At 37.7% G+C, this 27,794-nt stretch overlaps 1 protein-coding gene across 1 annotated transcript; it reads left to right on the top strand.

Moving 5' to 3' along the window:
- Positions 1–3: 3 nt before the first annotated feature.
- On the top strand, positions 4–24,371 carry Zfp2 (ZFP2 zinc finger protein). The gene is given in 6 exon segments (XM_047555029.1): positions 4–204; positions 3,853–3,965; positions 10,614–10,746; positions 11,059–11,151; positions 21,570–22,172; positions 22,175–24,371. Coding segments are annotated over 6 exon segments (1,857 nt in total). The 5' UTR covers positions 4–146; the 3' UTR covers positions 23,032–24,371.
- Positions 24,372–27,794: the final 3,423 nt, after the last annotated feature.

The following is a 27,794-nucleotide window of genomic DNA, read 5'->3' as shown; positions in this document are numbered from 1 at the left end:
CTTCCGCGAGAGGGTGAGTGCGGTGCTCCCAGCGCACCGGCGGCGGGTCTCCGACGAACTCAGAACTGCAAGAGGGAGGCCTCTGCGGTCTGGGGGGCGGAGCCGGTTGCGAATGGTCTCGGGGAGAGTCTTCTACGCCACTGCGGATGGCCCGGCCACTGAGCAGCAGGTGCGCCCCCTCACGTCCCCCGGAGCCAGGCCGCGGTGAGAACATCTAGAGCTAGGAATGTCCCCGACTCAGACCTTCCACCTGTCTGAGGAGGACGCCGAGACCGGACCACAGCCCCGGAGCGGCGGGGGCGGGGAACTTGGCGCAGCGTTCCGGGGTTGGAAGGGTCAATGAGGGCCGAAGGCATGGGCGGTAGCTCGGACCCCGGGTCCCTTTTCGAGGGTTTTCCCGGCCCCTGCGCATCCTAGTCCTGGAACTCGTCGCCAACGTGAAGGGGATTTGCCCCTCGAAGTCCGGAGGGATGCTGGACCACAGTCCGGGGTCTCCAGGCTCCAGGCCTTTGTGTAAACCGCATCTCAGATCCCACCCACTGGTTTCTGATTCAAAAGGGCGCAGGCGTGGGCTCCCCTTGACCCATCTGTTCAAAAGAATTGGGAAGTCACTCTGCAGATTTCTACTTCAGGAAATTGTTTGTTTGTTTGTTTTGAAGCATTTCTTTTTCCTTTTAAAACTTAACTGTAGATCAACCAGAAAATTCAGATGAGCAAAATCATTCGAAAGTTCTCAAAATCTGCATGTCTGTTTGTACATGTGTATAAATATGTCACTTTGTTTTTTTAGACGGAAATATGAATATTAGTATCACTTTATCCATTTGCCCATTACAATTGAGTGATGAAATGCATTTGGTAAGGTTAAAGTGCAGGAATCTTAAGTTCCATCATTTTTTTGTGTAACTGTCACTCAATGGAGATAGAGAATAAACTTAAGAATTGTTTTAATACGTTGAAAACATTTACTTATACCAATTTTAAAAACAGCTAACATCGATATTTAATGAGTGTGAGGGAAAGTGTGGCTGTGTCCTTTGCAACCCAGTTTTTTATATATATATAAGTATATGTAAATGATATAGACAGTCTGACTAGGTACATCTTTGCATTGTTGTCTCAGTCTATAAATCTCTTCAAGTGGTATTTCTAGGTCAGTGGTACAGTGTTTTTTAATACCACCTGTTTTCTCCTCCCTCCCAACAGAAGTATCCATTTATATAAACACTTGCAGTGTTGACCCACAACAACTCTTGAGTGTTAGCATTTTCTTTAACCTTCTGAAAGGTGTGAATAAGTTGTTTAAATTGCGTTTTGAATATTTAGGAGAATTTTTATGTAGTTGACTTTTTTTTTTTTTTTTTTTTTTGCTGGAGATTTAACCCAAGGATACTGTACCACTGAGCCACATCCCCAACCCTTTTTATATTTTATTTTGAGTTTTTAAGTCAGGGTCTCACTAAATTGCTTAGGACCTTGCCAAGTAGCCGACGCTGACTTCTAACTCACAATACTCCTACCTCAGCCTTCCCAGCTGCTGGGATTATAGGCATTCACCATTTTTGTTTTTGATACTGGGAATGTAACCCAGAGCTTTACACATACTAGGCAAGCACTCTACCACTGCCCTGTAAACCCACAGTCTCTGTTTTAGTTTTAAATTTTCGGATACACAAGCATATATTTCCTAACTGTGCAGAGATGTTACATGTTCATATCAAACATAGAACCATTCTTCATGTTTGGTTCTTCAACATCATTATTAAGGAGCCTCATCTGTACTTTGTTCCAATACTTTTTGTGTCATTCCACATGTACATCTTAACTTTTTCCCAAATGGAAAGTCCTTATTATAAGTTTTGAATAATTTTATTCACTGATGTGAAATGCCACATTTTTTATATCCTGAATTTTTTTATGGTGCTCTACCACTGAGCTATACTTTCAGCCCCCGAATTCTTATGCGTACATTTTCAATGAATCCTCTATGTGGCAAGATTTCAAATTGTTCCACTGATCCTTTCCCCTGTTAGATAATAATACCCATTAGGGCACAGAGTTCATCTGTTTTACCTACAGTTGTTCTCACTGCCACAGCTTAAAATCATGAGCCCTTATACAGTTTACAGTTTGGTTAATGAGCGATTCTGCCTATTTGGTAACACTGTGTTCTTATTAATATAACTAAAAATTCTGGATGGGTAAACTGCCATCAGTATTCTTTTTTATTTTAAAATATTTGATAATATGTTTGTGGTTTAGGTAGAGTGTTATAGTCAATACATGTATACAGTATGCAATGATCAAATCAGAATAATTAGCATACCCATGACCTCAAATATTTATCATTTGTATTGGGAACATTTAAAATCCTTTCTTCTAGGTATATTGGAATATACATCAAGTTATTATTAACTCAAGTTACCCTACTGTGTTACAGAACATTAAAACTTATTCCTCCTGTGTAACTATATTTTTGTGCCTAATACCCAACCTCTCTCTGTCCTTCTCTCCTCTCCAAAGCCTTAGGTAACTTTTATTCTGTACTTCGGTGAGATCAACTTACTTAACTTCCACATATGAATGTGAACATGAGGAATTTGTCTTTGTGTTAGCTTTTAGTCACTGTAACAAATACCTGAGAAAAACTTAAAGGAGGAAAGCTTTGTTTTATTTTGTTTTGCAAGTGCAGGGGATTGAACCCAGGGCATTGTGCTTGCAAGGCAAGCGGTCTAACAACTGAGCTATATCTGCAGCACAGAAAGCTTTATTTTAGCTCTCAATTTCAGAGGTCCATGGTCAGTTCCATTGCTTTGGACCTAAATGGAAATAAACATCATGGGGGAAAGACATGAGTGGCAGCCAGGAAACAAGAGGGACAGAGGAAGGGACTGGGGACAAGATACACACTTCCAGTGCACACTCTCAGTGATCTACTTCCTACAACTAGGCTCACTTTCTACAGTTTCTACCACCTCCCAAAAATGCCTCAAATTATATATAATTTATCAGTGGACTAATTCATTGATTAGATCAAAACCCTCTTGATCCAATAACTTTCCAAGAGCTCCATCTCTGAACACTGCTGTTTTGAGGGCCAAACCTTCAACACAGGAAATTTGAGGGAATATTTTATATCCAAACCATAACAGTCTTCATTAGTTTTTTTTTTTTTTTTTTTTTTTTTTTGTACTGGGAATTGAATCCAGGGGGTGCTTAACCACTGAGCCACATCCTCACCACTTTTTTTTATATTTTATTTTATTTTATTATTATTATTATTATTATTATTATTATTATTATTATTATTATTTTGCAGTGCTGGAGATTGAACCCAGGACCTTGTGCCTGCCAGGCAAGCACTCTACCAACTGAGCTATATCCCCAGCCCCCTTCTTTTATATTTTAAAGACAGGGTCTTAATAAGTTGCTTAGGGCCTTGCTAAACTGCTGAGGCTGGCTTTGAACTCACAATCCTCCTGCCTCATACCTCCCAAGCCACTGAGATTACAAACATATGCCACCGTGCAATCAACTTCATCAGTATTCTTTTTAAAAAATTTCTTGGTTGTTGTACGAAACAATTTACGTCATTTTTTCCATAATTAACTTCAAAATATTGTTATTCAGGTGTAGCTTAATTAGGAGTATAGTTTCAAAAATTCATTTCATGGAAGTGACAGCCTAGAATACTGTGACATCCTATCCAGGAATGTAGTAAGTATCTCTGTGTTCATCTTTCTTTATATATCTAAATAAGCTTAACTGAGTAAACTATAAATAAAAATTATAGTTTTCTTTATGTAGGTGCCTTACACTCCTGTTTATCTGTAGGTATTTTTTTTGTTGCAGGAGTCCAGTTTCTCATGGCTTCCTTTCCTTCCCTTGGCTCCACATTCCCTAGGAAGGACCCCACAGGAAGGAAGAAGGCAATGACTGCTGGGCCTATGCCATTGGGAGCTCAGGTGAGCTTATTTTTCTCTCAAACCTCTTACTCCTATACTGTGTGGGGGCTTCACTGCAGAGGACAAGGCTATTGACATATCAGAATGTTGGGGATTTTTTACAAAGCCTCCCTCAGTGTCCCTCTGTTCTCAGGCCACTGATACCCTGGCCTACTGAATTCCTGATAGTGTTCAAGGATCAGAAAAGGAACAAAAATCATAGATGGTCCTCATGTTTATAGGGCTTATGTGCTTTCAGGAATCATAAAAGAGGACACATCTCTACAGGATACATTTATGATTGTACATGAAAATGATGGTAAGACCAAGTATGGCTAGGTTCCCAGATTATCAGTGTTCTAGGATCTGGAGAAGAGGAATATCAGGGTAAGACAGCAGGAAAAGAAGGGGATGTCTGCACATCTAAAGGGTTGGAAATGAATAAATATAGAGGATTTGCTATATAATGGAGTTGGAGTGTCCCAATATAAATGCTGACCCTGTCATTTAATACCTACATTGTCTTGGGCAACTAACTTGACTTCCTTAAAGCATTACTTCTCCATAGTGATGATAGAAATAATAACATTAACTGAAAGTCTGCAATACACTTGGCATTGTTTATTTCATAGGTTTCCTCAAAGCTCAAATAGAATAAGGCAAATGAAAAGGGCCTTAGCTTGGTTCCTATAGTGTTGAAGGTGTTCAATATTTGCTAGGCATCCTTAGTATTAGTCCAGATTGGTGGGGTAATGGTAGCACTCACTGATAGTGAGACATGCTTGACTGGCATAGAGGGAATCTGATACCCTTTTTGGAATCAAGTGGGAAAGAGGAGTTTGCATGTGTGGTGACCTGGCAGGCTTGGGGATGGAAGAGGTGCCTTGGAGATCAGTCTGAGGAATTTTGGTAAGGGACTTACCACAATAAAAGTTTTTCTAACCAGGTGAGGTGGTGCACGCCTCTAATCCCAGCAGCTCAGGAGGCTGAGGCAGGAGGATCATGAGTTCAGAGCCCGCCTCAGCAACTTAGCAAGGTCCTAAAGCAACTCAGTGAAACCCTGTCTCTAAATAAAATATAAGAAGGGACTGGGGATGTGGCTCACTGGTTAAGCACCACTGGGTTCAATCCCTGATACCAAAAAAAAAAAAAAAAATAAAAGTGAAAGTTTTTCTAGAAAAAAAGCAGTATCCATCAGAAAGAGGAAATCATGAAGCTGAAATCACTAGTGAGGAAACCAGACCTTTTTTGCCCTGAGATATTACTTGAAATTAGGACCTGCTAGTATTCCTGGAATCTGGAGTTGTTGCTTCTCTGAAAAAGAAAGTAGGGAGACTTGGTCCTAAGTGCTTTAAAAAATATATTTTTAAGGTTAAACTTACTTAACTTTGTCATCTGAGAAATCAAGATGTTTAGGGTATTTTCTCTTTTCATAAGATCAGGTATGGTATTAGGGTTCTTTTAAATATGTTGTTCATTTATTCATCAAAGAACAGTTTAAAGAAAGTTTCATGGAGACAGGTATTAGCTGTTGTGATTTTTATTTGTACTACTTTCACTCTTCAGTATAATAACTAAGCTCATTTATAAAAGATAAAATAACTTACAGTAGGGGATAGGGGTATAGCTCTGTGGTAGAGCACTTGTCTAGCCATGTACAAGACTATGGGTTCAATCACCAGCACCACCAAAACCAAATAAAAAACCATAAAGCAATAATGAATAATAGAGAAGGGGACTTTCTAAAAAAAGGGGAACATTTAAGGGGGTGATCTGAAAGATTCTGGTTAATGAAAGTTGTCATTTGATTATCAGTATCCTGGATTTGATTTGATGTTAAAATACTATTAATTAAGGGTGGCACACACCTCTAATTCCAGTGGCTCAGGAGTCTGAGGCATGAGGATGTTGAGTTCAAAGCCAGCCTCAGCAACTTAGCAAGGCCCTGAACAACTCAGCAAGACCCTGTCTCTCTGTAAAGTATAAAAAAGGACTGGGAATGTTGCTCAGTGGTTAAGCACCCCTGGATTCAATCCCTGCTACCAAAATAGTAGTAATAGTACTAGTAGTAGTAGTAGTAGTAGTAGTAGTAGTGATAATGCTAAAATTTTTTAGAGTTAAAATTTTAAATCAGCTTTTTTGAGATATGATGATTATAAAATAACCCACATAGAGTATAAAATTAATTTAGCTTTGAAAAATTTATGTACTAACATAACCACCATCCCAATGAAGATGTAGAACATTTTCATTGCCCCAGAAGGGATCCTTATGGCCCTTTCTGGTTCTTAAACTTTCAAGACTAAGAGGTCTCTGAAAATACAGTGTTTGAACTGTACAGATGCTAGCCAAAAGGCGAAGGATGAGTCCTGGGACAAATCCCTAGGCCACCAGCAGCATGGCCAGATATCAGGTAGAAGAATGTCCACAGGACCTCAAGGCAATTTATAATGAAATTTTGGGGAGAAGAAACATAAAATCATTTATATTGAGCCTACATTGGCTGTAGATATGAGGGCATAGCAAGGTCCTGGGATAGGTTAGTACATAAAGAGAAATTTTTGCTATTTCTTATTTGGTTGGTTTCACAAGCAGAATGTGATGTAGCCTTGGTGGGTAATTCTCAGCATATAGGCAAGGAATCTGGAGCATTTGTTATTATTTTTCATTTTTCTTCGTTGACTTTCCTTGAAGCTTTGGGTTGAAGTAGCCTTCTCTTATCTCTTTCTTCCCTCTATTCTCTGGCCTGTAACTTAATTTAGAGCATCTCAGAATTCTTCTCTTACCAGAGTCCATATCACCCGTCCCAGGCAAACACTGACTGGGATTTCTATTATTATACTTTAGTCATGTCTTTCTAGAACTTCACACAAATGAAACCATATCAGGAGTCATTTTTGTGACTGGCTTCTTTTGCTTTACACATTATTTTTTAGATCTATCCATAATGTATGTAGCAGTAGTTCCTTCCTTTGTATATCTAATAGTCCATTGAATGTACCACATTTTGTTCATCCATTCACTCATCATAAACATTTTGTTTGTTTCCTGTTTTTAATTACTATGAAGCTGTTTTCCAAAGTGTATGTACCATTTTAAATGTTCACCAGCAGCGTCTGAGAATTCTAGTTGCTCAGCATCCTCTGCTGTGCTTGATGTATCATATTCCCTAGTAGGGCTGCTGTATCAAAATACCACAAACTGGGTAGTTCAAAACAACAGAAATTTATTTTCTCACAGTTTAGGAATCCAGAAATCCAAAATCAAGGCAGTTTCAGAGCTATAACTTTCTCTGAAACCTGTGGGAATATCCTTCTTCCTAGCTTCTTCCCTTTGGTATTTGTTGGCAGTCATTGTGATCATTGCCTTATAGCTGCATAACTCCAATCTTTACCTTCTTTGTCACATGGCATTCCTGTGTGTTAGTGTCTTCAAATGGACATTTTCTCATAAGGACACTTGTCATATTGGAGTAGGGGCCCACCTTTCTCCATTATGACCTCATCTTAACTGGTTAAATTTGCAGTAACCTTATTTTCACATAGGGTCACATTCTCAGTGTGCTAAGAGTTAGGACTTCAACTTATCTTTTATAAAGGATGCATTCAATCTGTAGCACATTGTATTGTAAGTCTTTTTTTTTATTTTAGTTATTCCAAGGATGGAAAATGCTATCTCATTTTTTTATTTGTGTGTGTGTGTGTGTGTTTTAATTTTAGTTTTTGTTTTTGAGGCAGGTCTTGCAATATTGCCTAGGCTGGCCTCAAACTCAGTGGGTTCAAGTGTTCTGCCTGTGTCTGCCTCTTGAATAGCTGGGATTACAGGTGCATACCACTATGTCCAACTTTATCTCATGATTTTTTTTTAAAAAGGAACCTTTCATTTTGAAATTTTTCAGATGTGAAAACCTGTTGCAAAAATAATACAAGGAATTTTTTAGACAGCTTTCACCTGGACTAACATTTTACCATACTTTCTTTCATTCTCTTTCTTCCTTCATATTTGAATATGTGTGTGTTTGTGTTTCCAAACCATTTGAGAAAAAGTTATAGACATGATTGAACTCCAAAGTATTTCACTATGTGTTTCCTAAAACTAAGGCCTTTATTTTATATAATCAAAATATAGTTATCAAAATTAGGAAACTTACACAGATTACAATACCATTTGCTAATCTACTAGCATTACTATATTTTGCCACCTTTCCCTAAATATCCTTCATCTAGACAAGAATCACACACTGCATTAGGTTGTGATATCTCCTTAATCTCTTTTAATCTGCAATAGTCTTTGTACTTGATGACTTTGACACTTTTGCAGAATACTTGCCAATTATTTTGTATAATATTTCTCAATTTGGGTTTGTTTGATGTTCACTCATGATTTCAGATTTTAGTTTTTTAATTAAAATCTGAATGGTTGATATAGTCACATAATATATTCAGAATTAAAAAAATATAAATTAGCCAGGATGGTTAGCCCAGGCCTAAAATCCTGGCCACTCAGGAGGTTGAGGCAGAAAGATTACAAATTCAAGACCAACCTGGGCAATTTAGTGAGACCCCATTTCAAAATAAAATAAAAAGGGCTGGGTTTATAGCTCAGTGCTTTTATACATGCATGCATGAAGCCCTTGGTTCAATCCTTACAGGAAAAAAAAAAATATATATATATATAAATGAGCACTCAAGCAAAATATCTCTGCTTTCTACCCGTGTCTCTTAGCCTCCTAGTGATCCCTTCCTGTAGAAGACAATGATGATAATTTCTTATGGAGCCTTCCAGAAGAAACAACAAAAGTCCATATGTATATAATTTTCCCCAATATTTTATCCAGTTGGTAAAAGGTAATGTTTACTCAGGATTCTGCATTCCACGTCTTATTTTTTGTTTTGTTTTGATGTTTTTGGTTTTTTTGTTTGTTTGCTTAGTTTTGCACTTCACAATGAATCTTGAAAACTGTCCATATCGATATATAAAGAGCTTCTGTCTTCCGTAGTGCACAAGTGTATCATAGTTTAATCAGCTTCTATTAATGGACATTGGCCTAGATTCTTTTTGTTTTTTAATGGACACAATACCTTTATTTTATTTATTTGTTTTATGTGGTCCTGAAGATTGAACCCAGTGCCTCACACATGCAAGACAAATACTCTACCACTGAGCCACAACCCCAACCCTAGATTCTTAATATCAGCTGGCTACAGATATTTCTTCACTTTTGCTGCTCCTTCTCTGAATGACTGATCACTTAGAGCTGTACAGGAGATAATGGGAAATGAGTGATTAAAATGCCAAGAAATAAGTGTCAGCTAGTTGTTATTATAGTAACCACACACTTAGTTATGTGTTCCCTCATTTAATAGATATTAAATACTTACAGTGTTTTAGTTCCTGTATTAAGGGATAGAGAATAGAGAACAGGCTTCAATAGACTTATAAATCTGAAATGCCTTTTTCAGTTGAGGCTAGTCTCTATAAGATAAACAATTCACATTCTAAGTCAATCCTGTTACACATAATTTCCTCTAAAAAGTGGGATTCCCACTTGTATTGTAAGGCCACACCCTCTCTTGACATCTTTAGGCCTCGTGATGTGGTGAGTCAGGACATGAGTCCCAGTGGTGAGTTCACCTGCTCTCACTGCATATGCCTTCACTAGTAGTAAAGGCTGTCTTCCAACTGTCTCCACCATCAGCTCTACCAGATGCGTTCTGCCCAGTGCTCCACCTAACCATTTCACTTCCCTGTCAGCCTGTGAAATTGTTCAGACAAGCCAATTGTATCATTCCACAGTAACCACAGGTCACTTCTTGTCACTACAAAACCTGCCTCTCACAGCCCCTGCTGGTTCAGTCTGTTTCTGGGTAAAACCCTGTGTGACCCTGCATGGTGTGTGATGTCTTCCTTCCTGGACTGTGACAAAATGTGATTAATAAATTACTGTACATCTCATGTATCCAGTGTCATGTGTTTCATTCTCTTATAATAAATTGGGCAGGAAATCCTTTCTTCACCAGTGGGCTAAATAGGAAGTGATCGGAACATTATCACTTCTCCAGTAGAAATCTAGAGCAGCTTTTGGTAACCTTCCCTGTATTAGTCTGCTTTCTGTTACTATAATAAAATAAGCATGGCTGGGTGCTTTATTAACAAAAGAGGCTTTTAGCTCACAGTTCTAGAGGTTCAGGGACATCACACTGGCTTCTAGTTGATTCTGGTGAAGGCTTCATGGTAGATGGTATCACAGTGGTGGGAGTGTATGCAAGAGGGAGATCATGTGGCAATACAGGAAGTCAAGAGAGTGGGGAGGTACCAGTAACAATCTCCCACTAGGCCCTACCCCATAAAGGTTCACCACCTCTTAATGTTGCCATCCTGGGGACCAAGCTTCTTATACAATCTTTGGGGACAAACCACCTCCAAGTTCAAACCTTAGCATTCCCTTATACCGACTTTTTTGTTCTTAATTCCCAGACCACTTTCTATATTATATTTATCTGATTATTTCATAATAATGTGTTTTCATTGCAGATGTTTTGTTTGTCGAAAGGTAGAATGTTTTTCTCACACAGATCTCTATCCTAGCCTTTCTCCTAGTGTACTTGGTTTCTCACTGCCCTCAGAGGGTTTTACTGATATAATCCCTTGTTGAGGAGGAATTTATAGTTTCAGGAGTCAGTGACATTCAAGGATGTGTCTGTGGATTTCACTTGGGAGGAGTGGATGCACCTAGATTCTGCTCAGAGGAACTTGTATGGGAAGGTGATGCTGGAAAACTACAGGAACCTGGTCTCACTGGGTAAGGACTTCTCCTTGTAATTCAGGACCTACCCCTTGACACCTTTTCCCCCCAATCTTGTACAACATCTGAAATTCATGAATTTGGACTTGAAATCCTAGCTTCTTATAGGACATTGTCTTAGGGAATTTGCTTGGTGTCCCCTCTTTCAGGGTGAATGGTCTTTTCTGTAGAGAGTGGAAAATGGGAAATTTCATAAACCATAGCTTCCTTTGTTTCAGAAGCCTTGACAAGGAAGGAATCAGAACAATACTGGGATTGGTTTTTAGACTCAGTTCAAAACCCAAACTTGTTCTCTTTCCTCCTATGTAGGGCATCAGCTTTCCAAACCTCAAGTGATCTCCCAGCTGGAACAAGAAGAGTTGAATCTGAAGAACAAAGAACTCCCAGGGTGTGTCTCTCCAGGTAAGTGTCAGAATACAAGGATTTGTAATGTATTTCAGTGGGGAGAAATCACTTCAGGGGTCTGGAGAGATTAGCACCAATTGATACTATTCTGAGGACACCTCCGAATTACTGATGGGACACATTCTTCTTAGCTCTTGCCTACGTCCTTATCTTAGAGGGAAGTAACACATTATGAGGATTAAACGAGTCACTACATTTGTTTCACTTATATTGTTGCCTGGAACATACAAAGTATTCAGTAAATGATAGCAGTCACTGCTTCTTCTGTCTTCATCTGGACTTTGAATTGAATCTCTAACATTCTCTCCCTCCTCTGAATAAGGTGTCTCCTCTTACTGTCTTTCATGAATTTTTCTTCTCAGCTGTAACTTATATTCCTAAATTCCCTTCCTTTACTTAAATATTTGGAAGCTTTCTTCACATTTAAAGGTAACCAGCATTCTTCTTCTTTGCCTCAGATAGGTGTTTTATAGTCTATGTTTTAAAACATGAAAAATCACTGTAGCTTCATTTTAATTTGTAGCAGCCTTCCATTGTATATATTTTCTTTCTCATTCCCAAATTCTTAATCTACATTCACTAACCATCCAGTTGTATTTGCCTCTTAATGTTTAATGCTTCTTAATCTTTATTACCTGGTCACTAACCCCCATCACAAAAGTTCTTTTTTAGATATTATCACTGGCTTATTTCTGCAGAAATGCATTTTAGACCTTTATTTTCCTTATGATATATGAAAGTATCTATCACCACATCTTTTTCTTTTTTCTTTTTTGGTCATGATGTTAAGGATTGAACCCAGAGCCCACAGCCCTGCATGCTAGTGATACCTGTCCAGTGTAGACTGGGAATGGGTTCTTGTTCCCTAGTGTTGAAGAATAAATACCTGAGGATTGCCAAGGCAAGCGCAGCAAGCAAGTATTATTTGAGAAAGTGATAGAGGACAGACTTCCCCGAAGAGGAGGGGGTTTCAGAGCTGAAAGCCTATGGCAGGGGTACAACTTGCTTTCTTATAATTATTGTCTTCTCCTTTTTCCCATATTTATGACTGGGAGCAGGAAGGCGCAGGAGTGGGGAGGTTAATTGTTAGCAACCCAGAGTGCTGGAGCACAATGGTAGAAGTTAACCATTTGCCAACTGGTGATGACCAATTGTCACCGTCTCAACCCCAATCATTCATTATTTACACTGACCCCTGCCTCAGTTTGCTGAGGAATGTGACATATCCTGTCCATTCAGGCCAGGCAGGGCTGCAGGCGAATTGCTTTTTTGGAAAAGAAAGCATGTGGGGATCAGCACAGTGGGCCCATTTTATAGAATTTTTCTCTTAACCGCACATTCCCACCATTCTCATTTGTCTGTCCCCTAGCACTAGGCAGGTGCTCTGCTACTGAGCTGCATCCCCAGCCCTATCCCTTCTTTCTATACATTTTTTTATATTAAAGAATTAGTAAGTATTTTTAAAATATCTTTATTTTATTTATTTTTTATGTGACGCTGAGAATCGAACCCACTGCCTCACACATTCTAGGCAAGCACTCTACCACTGAGCCACAACCCCAGCCCCCGATAGTAAATATTTATTTGCTCTCTGGATAGTAAAGGTCTATGTAAGTACAAAGAAATTTTTAAAAATCATAGAAGTATCTGGGCAAAGTAATAACTGTATCTTGAAGGAAATAAGAAAACAGTTTGAGCTAAACAAGAATAACTCGGCCCAGGAAAACAAATTCAAGTTGTCTTGAATGAATATTACAAAGAAAAAGCAGTTATTACAACTTGTTAGAAAATAAAGGTAATTTGATACATTGAAAGCAAATAATATACCTGGTAACATTACCTAGGCAGTTAAGGCAGGGTGGGGAAATTTGACCTGTGGACTGAATGGTATCTGATACAGGAGATTGTGCTTTGTTCTTGCTCTTTTTCTCTTGCATGATAAAATTTCAGACAAGATACAAGACTTAGTAATAATATAGCATCAGTTATTAGAAGGGAAAAGAAAAGGGAAAAAAAAAAAAAGACAGTCTTAAGGGAGAGAGCCAGTCCTCTCAGAGGATAGTGACAATGAACCCCCTTTGTTTCCCAGTATTATTGGAGGTCTTAGGAAAATTTCTAGAGTGTTCTGCCTAGGTACCACCTTTCAACTTTTGATTTACAGTAGGATTGCATCAGATTTTTAAGTCTCTACTGAGCATGGTCTTACCCACAGGTACCTAAGCAAAACTTATGGGGAGAAGAGGAAATTTTACCATTAAAAGGATATGTTAAATTTAGATCTAAAAGCAGCTCTGAGTTACCTCAGCTTGTACTTATTTGTTCTAATTGGAACTTGTTCTTACAGATTTTATGGTCATTGGTCTTTGTTTGTAATTGTCCTGTTTTCCTGAGTCCTGTAATCTTTGGTTTGTATAAAGGTCATAAAAGTCTTCCTTTTAGGGTAACATATTCTTCTTATATAGGGAGAACCTGATAGTAGCTTTGCAGATAACAGGTTGTTTGCTGAGGAATATAACATATCCTATTGACTTAAACCAGAGTAGGGCAGAAGTAGCCTTAGGTAAATTGCTTTTTTAACAGAAAGCCTGGGGGTTGGCAGTTTCCCCTTAACTCTATATGCTCATGTCTATGGGCTACCTATCATTACTGATCATGAGAAAATTGGTCAAGGCGGGAGTCTGTTCTTTGTCAAGCTATGGTTGTTCGATTAAGTCTAACATTAAAAAAGGTTTATCTAATAGATACAAAGGTCAGAAGAAATGACTTATCTTCTAAAGGCTGAAATAGCCCTTGTAAACCTCTAGAGTCTTCCCTTGCAGGCCTTCAGTAAGCCTGCCTATTTACATTTCCTTGTGGAAGGAAGAAGTTATTTATCTGGTGCTTGCTTGAAGAAATTCTGTCCCAGTAGTTTCTTTAGGAATGTTCAGTTTCACAACAGGAAAAAAAAAAACTTTAGGACTATCACTGCTGGTTTCTAGTAAACTCTAAAGAACTCAGATTCTAGGAGTAGAGTTACTAGGCCAAAGGGTGTATTACATCTTAATGGATCTTGCTACATACTCCACAGCTTTGGATACTGTTTTATGTTTTTGATGTTAATTTCCTTGGTATAATATGATCTTTTAGGGTATCTTCAATCACTTTTATTATAGCTCTCTTTTACTATAGCTGTCTGTGGCTTTGACTACTGTTGCTATTGGTATTTATTCTTATGTAAATGACTTATTGGTATTTATTCTTATATAAATGTATACTGAATATTAGGCCCTATTCCTAGCTATGGGATATAGTAGTAGGAAAAACAGGCAGTTACCTTGAGGTACTTATATTCTAGTGGAAGACATCATAAATTAAGAATGAAGGGAGGGAAGGAGGATATAGGGAAAGGAAGAAAGAAAGAGAGCTAATAAATATAATATGGTTATAGGCTGTGCAAAAAATCAAGCAGCATAAAGGGACTAAGTTAGTAACAGAACTGCTGTTTATAGATGTGGTCAGGGAACATGTGACCTTTGAACAGATGCTCAAATAAATTGATGGGCCGTATGGGAAGACATTTTGGTTATAGGGGATAGCATGTGCAAAGACCCTGAGGTAGGAAAAGAAGAGAGTGCTTATTTCTTTTCACTTCTTCTGTTAAAAAAAAATCTGTTTCTGTTATCAGATTTTTTTTTTTTAATTTTCATGAGCTTCCTTCCTTTAAGTGTCCTTTTTTTCAGGGTTGCAGGGTTACTAGGGATTGAACTTAGGAGCACTCAACCACTGAGCCACATCCCCAGCCCTGTTTTGAATTTTATTTAGAGACAGGGTCTCACTGAGTTGCTTAGCGCCTTTATTTTGCTGAGGCTGGCTTTGAACTCATAATTCTCCTTTCTCAGCCTCCTGAGTCGCTGGGATTACAGATGTGTGGCACTGTGCCTGGCTCCTTCTTTTTTTAATAGCAATTTCTTTTAATGTATGCATTAATCTCTCTTGTTTATAGGAAGATGTTTAAGATGTTTAGGATTTTTCACTTATGATTTGTTTGTTTGGGGGGTCGTTGGTATATACATGCAACATTTTTTCCCTCATTCCCTAGATTACTTTAGTGAGTTTATTTAGAACTTTTTTGTCCCTTTACTGTCATTTTGGTGGGTGTTTCAGAGACAGCAGAAGAAAACACGTTTTTAATATAGTGTTTTCCTCTCCTTTACTCCTTTACCACTTTCAGGCTTCTCCATTAGGAGAAGATTCTTCATTTATTATTGTACAGTATTTTACTTGTCTCTATGAATATCTATCTGCATACTAGCACTGCATTGTATTATTGAGCATATATTTCTTTGTACCCCCTGCCCACCCCCTTGCCTGCCAGAGTATTTAATGTATTTAGTGAATACTGAATGACATCAAGTAAAATTTTTAGAAATCAAGTGAAAAAGGGTGACTTCAGATTTGTAACCATATTTGTGAAATTCATATCAATGAAAATTGGATAATTATCACAAAGAGTGTGTGAGAAGTTCAGAAGCAATCCAGATAGAACCTTGAGACCAGTAACATTTGTCTGGGGGCCAAAGATGCTCTCATAAAGGTGACAGAAAAAGTGATCAGAGAAGACCAGGGTTGCCAAGAGAATTGGGGTGAAGGAAGAGAGAAAATCAAAAGCAAAACACAGTGTTAAGTAAGACATGAAAATGCTGTGGACTTTGTATAAGTAGCCTGCCACCCTGGGAAGAAGAAAGTGTGCTGTCGATGAAAAAATGATGGAGAAACAAACAAGAAAAGACAATAAAGAGCAGGTGAAGGAGAAGCAAATGAATACAGACTATCATTTTCATAGGGTTAACTCCGACAGAAAAGGAAGGAAGAATAAGAATTGAAAGAAGCCAGAGATACAATGCCTCTGGTATGTGTTTTAATAAGGGACAGAAGTATCCATTAGAGAAAGAGAAACTACAGATCCAGAAAAGTGGAACAAGGCCCAGAGAACATGATGTCTTGCAAACTCTAGATCTTGTTCTTTCCAGATTTTCTTGGATATTTCTGCCAGATTAATCTACCATTTAGTCCTCTTAGTATCCTGTCCAAGCCAAGAAGAGAATGCATCGACTGAGTACTGTGCTCGGCTGCTCCTCAGTCATCATCTAATTTACTCATCATAACAAACTTACAGGGTAGGTATTATTAGCCCCTTTTATAGTGGAAAAAATGGGCTCAGAGAGATGAAATAACATGCCAGAATTTGAACATAGGTGTTTTGTTTTGGTCTTCCAAGTTTAATTCTTAAAAAAAAAAAATCATAATTTCATTTCCTTGCCTTGCTATGACTTCTTATTATTTCCTAATATAATTAGTAAAACTAGAGCTTCTAATTTTCTTTTTGATTTATCTTTTTCTGTACTAACATATTTATATAGTTATCAAATGCTTTGTTAGATTTTATTTTTATAAAAGATAAGTAGAAAATGGAAAGAAAAGTGAGTTTTAATTTTAATCAGTGGTCATTAGACTTAAATCAATTGATGATATTTAGTTATTAAGGAAACAAAAATTAACACACATACAGAGTTTTAGTTAATGCATGTATAAAGTGTTAGAAATTTATTATCAAAGATTAGGTCTAAAAACTAAAGTTGGGCCCAGCAATTCTGAGGCTGAGGCAGGAAGATCACAAGTTTGAGGCCAGACTCAGTGAGGCCTGTCTCAAAATAAAAAATAAGGACAGGGGATGTAGCTCAGTGGTAAAGTGCCCAGTACCATTAAATAAATAAATAAATAAATAATTAGATAGATAGATAGTTTTTAAAATTTTTATAAAAATTAAAAATATAATTGGGGATTCTGTAATATTTTATGCTTTCCAGGAAGCTACCCCTAACTACTCCTAAATATGAAAGCCTGTTGCCTGTGCTTTATATGTGATTTTGAATCATTTTCACAGGTGTCTTGGGTAACTGTGTGTGTGTGTGTAAGTGTAAATATATGTGTATACACATACACAAACACCAAGAATCATATTATTATATAGACCCTGTCTGCCTTTGTGCCAACATGAACATCACTATGTTCAATAAATACACATCTTTGTTTCTGACCTAGAAAACTATACTAAATGTAGAAGTATTCAAAAAGCTTGTTCATTCTTAACAGAACAGGTCCACTGCTGCCTCAGGGCTGCAGCACTGGCTTTTCCCTCTCCCTTGGTTGCTCTCCTTTAGATATTTCTGTGACTCCCTCTCAACCCCTTAAAGTCTTGAATTAAATGTGAATTTTTCTTCCTGTGTTCGTATACGAATACACTGCCAGTGAAACTCCATATTGTGTATAACCACAAAAATGGGATCCTAATTTGAATAAGTTTATACTCTATATATGCATATGTTGAAATAAAGTCTATTGTCATGTGTATCTAAAATAATAATAATAATTCTAAAGATAAAAATAAGAATTTGCAAAATTCTCCACGAAGTCTGTCCTGATGACCCTATTTAAAATTACAAACCTTACGTCTCACATTCCCTATTTCCATTTTGTTGCTTTTATTGTTTTACCAAAAGGTATACTGCTTAAGTACTAGGTATTTTACTTATGTTGATTGTCCTCCTTCCTCTCACTTAAGTACAAGTGCCATAAGGGCAGAATTTTGTGTTTTTGTTCATTGCTCATCCTAAGCACTTTGAAGTGTCTGGCTAATAAATAAATATTGAATCATGATTTGTCATGCTTAAGAGATCGGGCTGCTATTTAAAGAATGTATTGTAGGGTTGCAAGCATATACATAGGAGTACAGTCAGATGGGTACTGAAATAGTTTAGTTTTGTTGAGTACTTTAACTATTCACAGGGTGTGGAAGAAATATAAAAGGAAAAAAATAAATCAACTTGCCTTGGGCTGCTGCCCAACCCCCCTCTCTCTCCCGCAGTACTGTATAAGCTCTTGATCTCTACTATAGCCTGTTCTAGTCATAAATACTGAGAGATCTGGGCTTTACCAGACTCCCTGGTTCTGGAGACTCTTGTTCATGTCCCGATGAATCTCCAAATTATAAAATCCTATAAATTAACCAGGAAAGGCTGAAAAAGCATTCTAAGACAAAGTAATGTAAGTTATCACCAAAAAGTCCTGTTTAAGGAAAAAGGAATACAGAACTGCATATTTCTTAATATAAAACAATGGTAATGATAACAGCTTACAATCATTGAACACTTAGGATGGTCGAGCATAATGCTGTGTGCTTTATAAAGTCCTTATTTAATGACATAGCAAAGTGTCAAGAGTCTGAAACATTGTTCAGTCCTTGACCATTAAGCTAACGTTTCAGGCCCACATACTTCATTAATTCTGAGCAAAGCCATCCTGACAGTTTTTCATTTTGTTCGTAGAGAGTCATATAATCTGGGAAGAACGAAAATTCCTCTCTTCTCAATTGCCTAGTTGTATTGGTCACACTTTTGGAATGACATTCAATAGAAGTAGTAATAAATAGTAAGAACCCTTTCCTTGATCCTGTTAGGATTCTTTTGTGATTTTTTTTTTATGCTTAGTGCAATGCTAATTTTTTTCTTTTAAATCAGAAATGGATGTTGGATATTATCAAATACTAAGTATCTGTCAGGTTGATGATATGTCCTCTCTACTATGAACTGTTAATATGTTACTAATTTTAGGTGTTATTTTACTACAACTAGTTAATGTGTGTGTGGTACAATATGCATAACATAAAATTACCATCTTAGCCATTTTTCTTCAGTTTGGAGGCATTTAAATGCATTCACCTTGTTATGTAGCAGTGACTGCCACCCAATCTCCAGAACTTTCTCATCTTCCCCAGCTGACACTTACCCATTAAACACTGACATCCCATTCTTCCTTCCCCCGAATCTCTGGCAACCTCTTTCTACTTTCTGTCTCTGAATTTGGTCTTCTCATTTAAGTGGAATCACAAAATATTTATTGTTTGGTGACTGGTTTATTTCACCTAGCATGTCTTCAAGTTTCATCCATGTTGTAGAATTTCCTTTTTTGGCTGAATAATATTTTATGCATTTACTATATTTTGTTTATTCATTGATGAACACTTGAATTCCTTCCTCCTTTGGGCTGTTACGAACATTGCTGTGAGCATTGGTGCACCCTTTCAGTTCGTTGGGGTATATACCATGAACTGGAATTTGCTGAGTTAAATGGTAATTCTGTTTTTAATTTTTTGAGGAACTGCTATACTGTTCTCCACAATGGCTGTGCTATTTTATATTCCCACTAGCACTGAAAAACCTTAGAAGGAACTACCTCAACATAATACAGGCCATATATGAATAACTGATAGCATCATATTCAATGGTGAAAGATTAAAAGCCTTTTTTCAAAGATCAGGAACAAGGGAATGATACCCCTCTTGCCATTTCAAGTCATCATTACTTTTGTCAATTGTATAAATGTTGGACAATTTAGTTTCCCATTCCCTTCTTGAAGGAGATTGGGTTTTTCCCTATTTTCTTCTGTTGTGCGGTGTTACTCAAAGCATTATGGATCTTAGGTAGATTTACCTAAGTATTTGTATCTACTAGATATGCTAACTCACAGTCTGTCTGATCTCAGTTGGACTAAACTATTTTCCCAATACTTGGAAAAAATTTCACTCCCACTAGCACATGTGAAAGTTATCATTACTGTACTTTTTAACAAAATCTGAAACTATTAGTTTGAATTTTTACATTTGATTATGCAGAGAGATGTGTTAATGGTATCTTACTGCATTTCTATTCTGTCTTTCTCTGTATACCACTGAGATGGGCATCTTTATTATGTTTACAAACCATTCACATTTACTTTTCTTAAGTGCTTATTCAAGTTTTTGCCCATTTTTCTAATGGGTCTTGTGTTTCATAGACATTGTTTTATAAGTCCAGGACCAAATTCTTTGTGGGTCATGTGTTCTACATATCTTCTCCTGACCTGTACCATCTGTTTTCTATTTGTTTGTTTGTTTGTTTGTTTGTTTATTTTTACTTTCTTTATGTCTTTGGTGACTGGAAACATTTAATTATCTCAACATTTATTCTCCCTTCTTTTCTTCTAATTCTCCTGTTATTATTTTTAAAATTTATTTATAGTTTCCAAACAGTATTTTCTGTGTACCATGTGTCTTTCAATGGAGGCAGTTCCTTCTGGACTTTATTGTTATCTATTTGTGTGAATGGATTCTCCTTTGCTCTTTGTGTTGTTTTCTGGGAAGCATTTTATTCCCAAAGAACTTGAATTGGATAGCTGGATGTGACCAAAGTGAGGTGGGGCAAGAGACAGATGTCATTTCATATATTGCCTGCTAATATTTTCCTATTTAATTGGCTAGATTTCTTTTAGGATACTTAGTGGGATGTGTGCTTTAGATGCAGGGCTGGCTTGGTTTTTCACTTTTTCTCTTTGTATGTTTTTTGTGTAAACAGGTCAGATTGGATGGGAACCTGGTTAATGCATCTCTTACTTCACAGTCAGGCCTGTGCTCACAGCCTTTGGTTCATTGATTCGTTGTCTGCCTCTCCTCTCTTAACTTGGATAAGCAATCATAAACTGATTCTGAAACCGTAGCTTTCTGTTCTCTCTCTCCATTGTCTATTGGATCTGAGAAAGTAAAGTCTGAATATCTCCAGGGTCTTTCCTTCAGCCCCTGCTCCACTGTTCAACAGTTTTCTTTTGCCTGCCCCTGCCACTCTCTCACTCTTCTGGAGAAGATATTTAGGAAAGGGTAGAACTCTTTAGCATTCTAGAATCTTTGTGAGCCTACTTAAAGTTGAAGGGGAAGAAGCCTGTAGATCACATCAGTTTCAAGTATTTCAAATGTTTTTATGTTGCAGACAAGTATGTTCCCCAAGTGTAGTTTATGTACATTTCTTACCCATATCAGATTGTCTCTACTTGTAATTTAAATCTGAAAAAATCAGACCTGGAGAGATAAGTAAATAGTGTTAAAAGTCATGGTTTTGTCTGACTGTAGGATTAACAGTTTTTTCATTACATCACATTGTGATGTTTTATGAAGATTACTTTGGTACAGAATTCTAAGCAGCCTTATGGGAGAAAAAGAAACTGCTTGTAGGAATATCAAGTATGATGTAGCAGGGCTTTCTGATCTACTTCTACCAATCTTAGATCTTCTGTATATTTTCCCTTTGTTCCATCTTCATTGTTTGCCCATCACTCCTTAATGAGCTCACTCCTTTCTCTGCTTACCCAGTAGATCTTCCATCCCCTGTTTCTAATTCCCCTGTTTTCCATCAACTGGCCCACTGTTCTTTCCTTCCTTTCCAATTTCTCTACCTAATTGTAGAGATACCTTTGAAAACTCTAAAATGTATCTAATAGTTATTCTAGTTTAATTTTCTGTCTCCTAGTACACAAACCAATGTATATTTGAATTTTTTTTTTTTTTCCAGACTGGGAGACAAGACTTGAAACCAAACAGTCAGCTCTAAAACCCAACATTACTGAAGATTTATCCCATGGGGTCATAATGGAAAGGGAACGTGTCTGGCATTCAACCTTAGGGGAAACCTGGGAACCTGGTAATTGGTTAGAGGGGCAATGGGAGAGACATCTGGGCCAAGTGGCAGTCACCCATGAGGAAACTCTCACAGAGAGGAGGGTATGTAGAGGTGATGAATTTGAAAGATGTTCCAATCGGGGTTCAGTCCTTGATATACCACAAAGCATTCCTATGGCAAAAAGGTCCCATAATTGGAATTCACAAGGAAAAGACACCAAACAAAATTCTGAATTAATGAAAAATCAAAGAATGTTTGTAGGAAAGAAAATCTATGAATGTCATGAATGCAGGAAAACTTTCAGCCAGAGCTCATCCCTTCTTAAGCACCAGAGGATCCATACTGGGGAGAAACCATATAGATGTAATGTATGTGGCAAACACTTTATTGAACGCTCCTCTCTAACTGTACATCAAAGAATTCATACTGGAGAGAAACCTTACAAATGTAATGAATGTGGGAAAGCTTTCAGTCAGAGCATGAATCTTACTGTTCATCAAGAACTCATACTGGAGAGAAACCCTATCAGTGCAAAGAGTGTGGAAAAGCCTTCCGTAAGAATTCATCCCTTATTCAACATGAACGAATTCATACTGGAGAGAAACCCTATAAATGTAATGAATGTGGGAAAGCCTTTACACAAAGCATGAATCTTACTGTGCATCAGAGAACTCATACAGGAGAAAAACCCTATGAATGTAATGAATGTGGAAAAGCCTTCAGTCAAAGTATGCATCTTATCGTTCATCAGAGAAGTCATACTGGGGAAAAACCTTATGAGTGCAGTGAATGTGGAAAAGCCTTTAGTAAGAGTTCAACTCTTACCCTACATCAGCGAAATCACACTGGAGAAAAACCCTACAAATGTAACAAATGTGGGAAATCCTTTAGCCAAAGTACATACCTTATAGAACATCAGAGACTTCACTCTGGAGTAAAACCTTTTGAATGTAATCAGTGTGGAAAAGCTTTCAGTAAGAATTCATCTCTTACTCAACATAGGAGAATTCATACTGGAGAAAAGCCTTATGAGTGTATGGTATGTGGAAAACATTTCACTGGGCGATCATCCCTTACAGTACATCAGGTTATTCACACTGGAGAGAAACCTTATGAATGCACTGAGTGTGGAAAGGCCTTTAGCCAGAGTGCATACCTTATTGAGCATCAAAGAATTCATACTGGTGAGAAACCCTATGAATGTGATCAGTGTGGGAAAGCCTTCATTAAGAATTCATCCCTTATAGTACATCAGAGAACTCATACAGGAGAGAAACCGTATCAGTGTACTGAATGTGGAAAGGCCTTCAGTCGCAGTACAAACCTTACAAGACATCAAAGAACTCACATGTGAGGATGGTTTTCACTGGCCACATCATCATGATTAACTCTTTAGTAATCAGATAAAGTCATGTTGATGTAGATACTTAATAAAGGTAACAGTTGTGGGTATCTTTTAGTTGAAGTACAGTCTACCGTATCAGATAATATAGACCACAGCAGAGAAATCATGTGAAAGTGAAGAAATCTTGATTCAGAAGGTAAAACATACTTTATACCAGAAGGTTTCAGTAAGCAATGTATAAACAGTGAAGATTCATGCTCAAGATAAGTTTCATTGTATCATACTGCAAATTCTCCTGGGGACATCTGAGATTTCACACTGGAGAGAAAATGTGACAGTGCTTAACTGGACAGCCCAAAGACCTGGTATGTAGTCCTGACCTGCCACTAACTTGGACAAGTTACTCTCTTTCAGCAGGTCACAATTTTCTTACCTACTAAATGAGAGATTTTGGATGTAAAAGGTCTGGGGGATTCCCTATTAGCTAAAATGTTACAAACCATGATGCTTGGAAATCTTTGGCCTTTTACTCTGTTATGTATGTTGTCTAGACACTTCTGTTCCACAGTCAGATATTTCAAATCAAAATATTCTACCTCTACCAATTCATAATGCCCTTCCCCCTCTCCCTGCATTACTTTCTCCCCTAAAATATAGGCTGGTTTCTACCAGGTAATAGAATAATAGTACAAATCTTTAGGCAATAGCATGCTGTTTTGAGTTCTTCATAGTCATTAAACTGTTGTTAAATTAGCTGATTATTTACAAAACTTAATTTAAATATTGTATTTAAGTACAGAAGAATCAAATAAATACACATCTTTGTGTCTTATTCAACTATCAAATGATAAGGAGAATGGGGAAGTAAACACTAATAAATATGGAAATTTAGCATATTAATACAATATTTGCAACTCAAAACATTCAGAACACTCAGAGGGATATTTTATAGATCTGTCATGATGATACTAGTTTAATTTCATTCATTCCACACATACTTGCCACATCCTAAATATGGGCTAGACATGATTAGTCAAAATGATTATGATTCATTATTTTTAAGGGACAAACTAAGAAAGTGGCAGTGTCATGGGCTAGGAAAGGAACAATCAAGCAATGATTTGGCAGAATCTAAAAAAGCTGTAACTGGTAGGTATGGCTATTTGAACAAGAAGGATGACTTGAATTTATTATTTGTGTGGATTGGGATTCTATAATTAAAACCACATAAAGTGGCCATCTTTGTGCAACAATGATGTTTTCAGTTTGAGAGCATTTGGATGTGTCTCTGGGACATCCAAAAAAAAAGTCCTGAGGAGCTCCAGTGGCACAACCAGTTAGCTCATGGTACTTATAAGAAGAGAGTCCTGAGAGGCAGTCAAATAAGAAGAGGGTCAGTGGTAAAGGGCACTTTGGGAATACTGTCAATACTGTCAGTACTACTAGTGTGGGGAAAGTGAAGCAGAAGAGGAATCAGTAGAAGCTTAGAGGAATGAACTGTCAATAGAAAAATAAAAACAGAAAGGAAAATCATGAAGCAATGAAACCAGGAATGGACATAATCTTATCAATTGATGTAGAATGAAGTGAGATAAAGATAGAAATATGTCCTTTGCTTTTGATTACCAATTTAGAACAGGTATAAATTTTAGTGTGTTGAAGAGTGAGTTAAATGTTGAAAATGACTCAGTAGCTTTACTGAGATGGGAGAGGTTTAAAAAGTTAACGAAGGAGATGAGGGCTGAGAAGGGGTTTACCTACCAGAAGACCTTTTGGCTACAGATATTCAGAATTCCACTTAACAATATCTTAAGCAAGTAGGGTTTTCTCAAATAACAAATATGGAGGTGGTCAGCATTGGTCCACAGATAAAATAATTGAATGATTTACATTGCATGGAATTTCCATCCTGGTTACTGATGGTGACCATAGCTTCAGGTAAAATGTCTGCATGCAAGGCAGGAAGAAAGGGTGTGAGTAGGGCATGCAACATCTTCGCCTTTTATCAGAAAAGGTTTCCCAACCCCTTAGCACACTCCTGCCTACATCTTATTGGCCATAACTGTTACATGACCACTCGTAGCAGCAAGGGAGCCTGAAAAAAATAGAGGTAGGAAAATTAAAGGGTTAGAGAATGTGACTGATTTAGCCAACCATCTACCAGGGAGCAACTGTATGATATAAGGTAGGGTTGAGTATGTTTACAACTGAAAAGAGGCATCAGAGTTTCAGGAGACAGAAATGAGTGGATGTGCAGCTCAGACCAGGAAACTAAGATTTGGTGCACAGAAGCTTCAGGAATACTTTCAACAAGAGGATGGAAACTTTCCAATGGGAGTGGTGGGAATTAAGAAGACATGGGTCCAGAAGATGTTTGTCCAGAGTGTCTGGGCAATGTCACTACTCAGGGTTAATAGCTTACCAATTTTAACTCATGGCATCCACCTGGGACTTCAGTACCTGCCATTCCTTCCTCTCCCCTTTGTTCTGTGCCTTGCTTTTGAACCTTTATTTTGCTGCTGTCTTTGTCATTTTCATTTCTTTTCTACCCATCTCTTCTCTGCCCCTTTTTTCTTATTCTTCATTTCTTTCTCTCGAGATCAGGTGGAACACAAACATATGAAGGGAAAGGAGTAGAATGGGTATAATTATTAAAAATTTCTAAGTTTGGGGGATACAATCGGTTTAGTGTTTCATTCCTTCACCTGTTCAGACTCCACCAATTTATATTTGAGTATAGTCAAGGAGCCCCAGAATCAGCAGGGTGAGTCCAGGGGTGTGTTTAAGCAGGGGAGAGGGAAGAGGAGTGGAGAAGCTCATTCCAGTGATCTACTCCATTCTCTTCATTCCTCTGTGCTTAAAATGAGGAAAAGGATGATATTTATTTGGGAAACACCTGGAGAAAATATTCAAAGTATAAGGGTCTGAGAGAAAATACCTTGTTTATAATATCCTCTTGTTAAGCCCAGGTCTTGTCTTTGGTCTCAATTCTCAAGTAGAACTGTAGTTTTTGTAATATTTGAGGACTTTTTTGTGTGCCACTTGAAATGAAGTATAGCCAGACTTTGTGGCAACTGGGAACTATCAATAGCCAAGGATGTGTAGATGTTCTCTGTCCCTACTCCTTGCCACTACCACCACCACAATTTGGGCTCCTATTGCTGAGCTTTTCCACTTCCTCAGTAAGCACTGGCTTCCTTTACTTAAAATTAAATTCATATGATCCAAAATAGCATCACCTCTCCTATCTGACCCTCATGTCTCTCTGTCCTAATTCTAAAATTTCATGAAAGAAACCTAATTGGTCCAGATCATTCTTTTAAAACAGGACTCACAGGTCACTTTTTTTGGCCAAGTATCTATCCCTTTTCAATCATCAGGTGGAGTGGAGGCTGCCATATAGTCACTGTCCATGTAGTCAGACCTGTGAGCAGCAGACAGATAGCCATGAATGACCAATATGCCATTAGATATTTACTGAGTACCTTCTCAGTAGTTTCTAGGGATCTAGAGCCCTAAAGGAATTCATGGCAGGAGACTCAGGAAAAGAGAAGTAGGATACATTGAATAACTTCTAAGATCAAGAAACATAGGGTCCTCTGCAACTACAGAGAAAGGGATGATTAGTTATATTTTATCTATAACAGCTCAAAAAACAAATTGGGCCATTTCTACTGGAACTCTGTAAAATGGGTATCTGAACATTTAAATAGGTTAGCAATCTGGGTTCTCTAACACAAGTGGAGCAGCAGAATATGGTTCCCGTACCCTTCTTGTAGATAATGCGTAGATAGCCCCCTAAACTTGGATGATCATGGGGACTGCATTGGGCTCCTAAACACACACACACCCCAGATCTGGAGGGGATGGGACTCTGGGAAATCTATGAGTGCTTAGAATATAGTTGAGGTAGGTTACTACCCTGTGTGTACACACATTTGGCATAATTCATTTCATGTGTGCAGTCCACAGGCTTTTGTGCTTTTGTGCTGCATGTTGGAGTAACAACAGGAATGAGTGAGACACTGCTCCTACTCATAGTGTGAAAGTCAGCTTGTATCAATTCTAGCATGAAGGACCCCTAGTCCCTGCTTCAAAGTAGCTCCTAGCACAAGGTACCACTGTAGTGAGCCAGTTGGGGTGCAAAGAAAAAAAGGGAAATGGGAAGTTGTGGGGAGAGGCGAACAGGAGTAACCGCAAGAAAGTTAAGAACACAGTGTATATTTAGGAAACCAATGGGTGAATGAATTGAGTGTAGAAGGAAGAGACAAAAGCTAAAGGAAGATGTTACTACATCCTTACCGCAGGGGTCTTGTAATAGGGTTTAGCAAACAAACACTAGGAACCAGCCATTATCCCAAGGAAGGGTATTTAATCAGAGTTGGTAAAGGTGTTGGTGGAATAAAATCTTCAATAAAACCCCAAATAGAATGCTGTGATGTCACACAAAGTCATTGACATTGCTCTCTAAAAAGTGGCCAACAATTTAAGTGACAAACCTCAGGTGACATTTATATACATATATATATGTATATGTGTGTGTATATATATATATACAACCATATATATATATATGGTTGTAGATGGACATAATACCTTTATTTTTATGTGGTGTTGAGATTCGAACTCAGTGCCTCACGTGTGCTAGGCAAGCGCTCTACCACTGAGCTACAATCCCAGCCCTCAGGTGACATTCTTGCCTTTTAAATTTATTTTACCAACAAAGTTAAAATCCTCTCATCTTTCCTTCTTGAGCTCCATGAAAATCCTGT

Source organism: Sciurus carolinensis, chromosome 6 (assembly GCF_902686445.1).
Source record: "Sciurus carolinensis chromosome 6, mSciCar1.2, whole genome shotgun sequence".
Classification (NCBI taxonomy): domain Eukaryota; kingdom Metazoa; phylum Chordata; class Mammalia; order Rodentia; family Sciuridae; genus Sciurus; species Sciurus carolinensis.
Note: the sequence above shows the minus strand (reverse complement) of the source record. Positions and strands in the feature narration are given on the sequence as shown.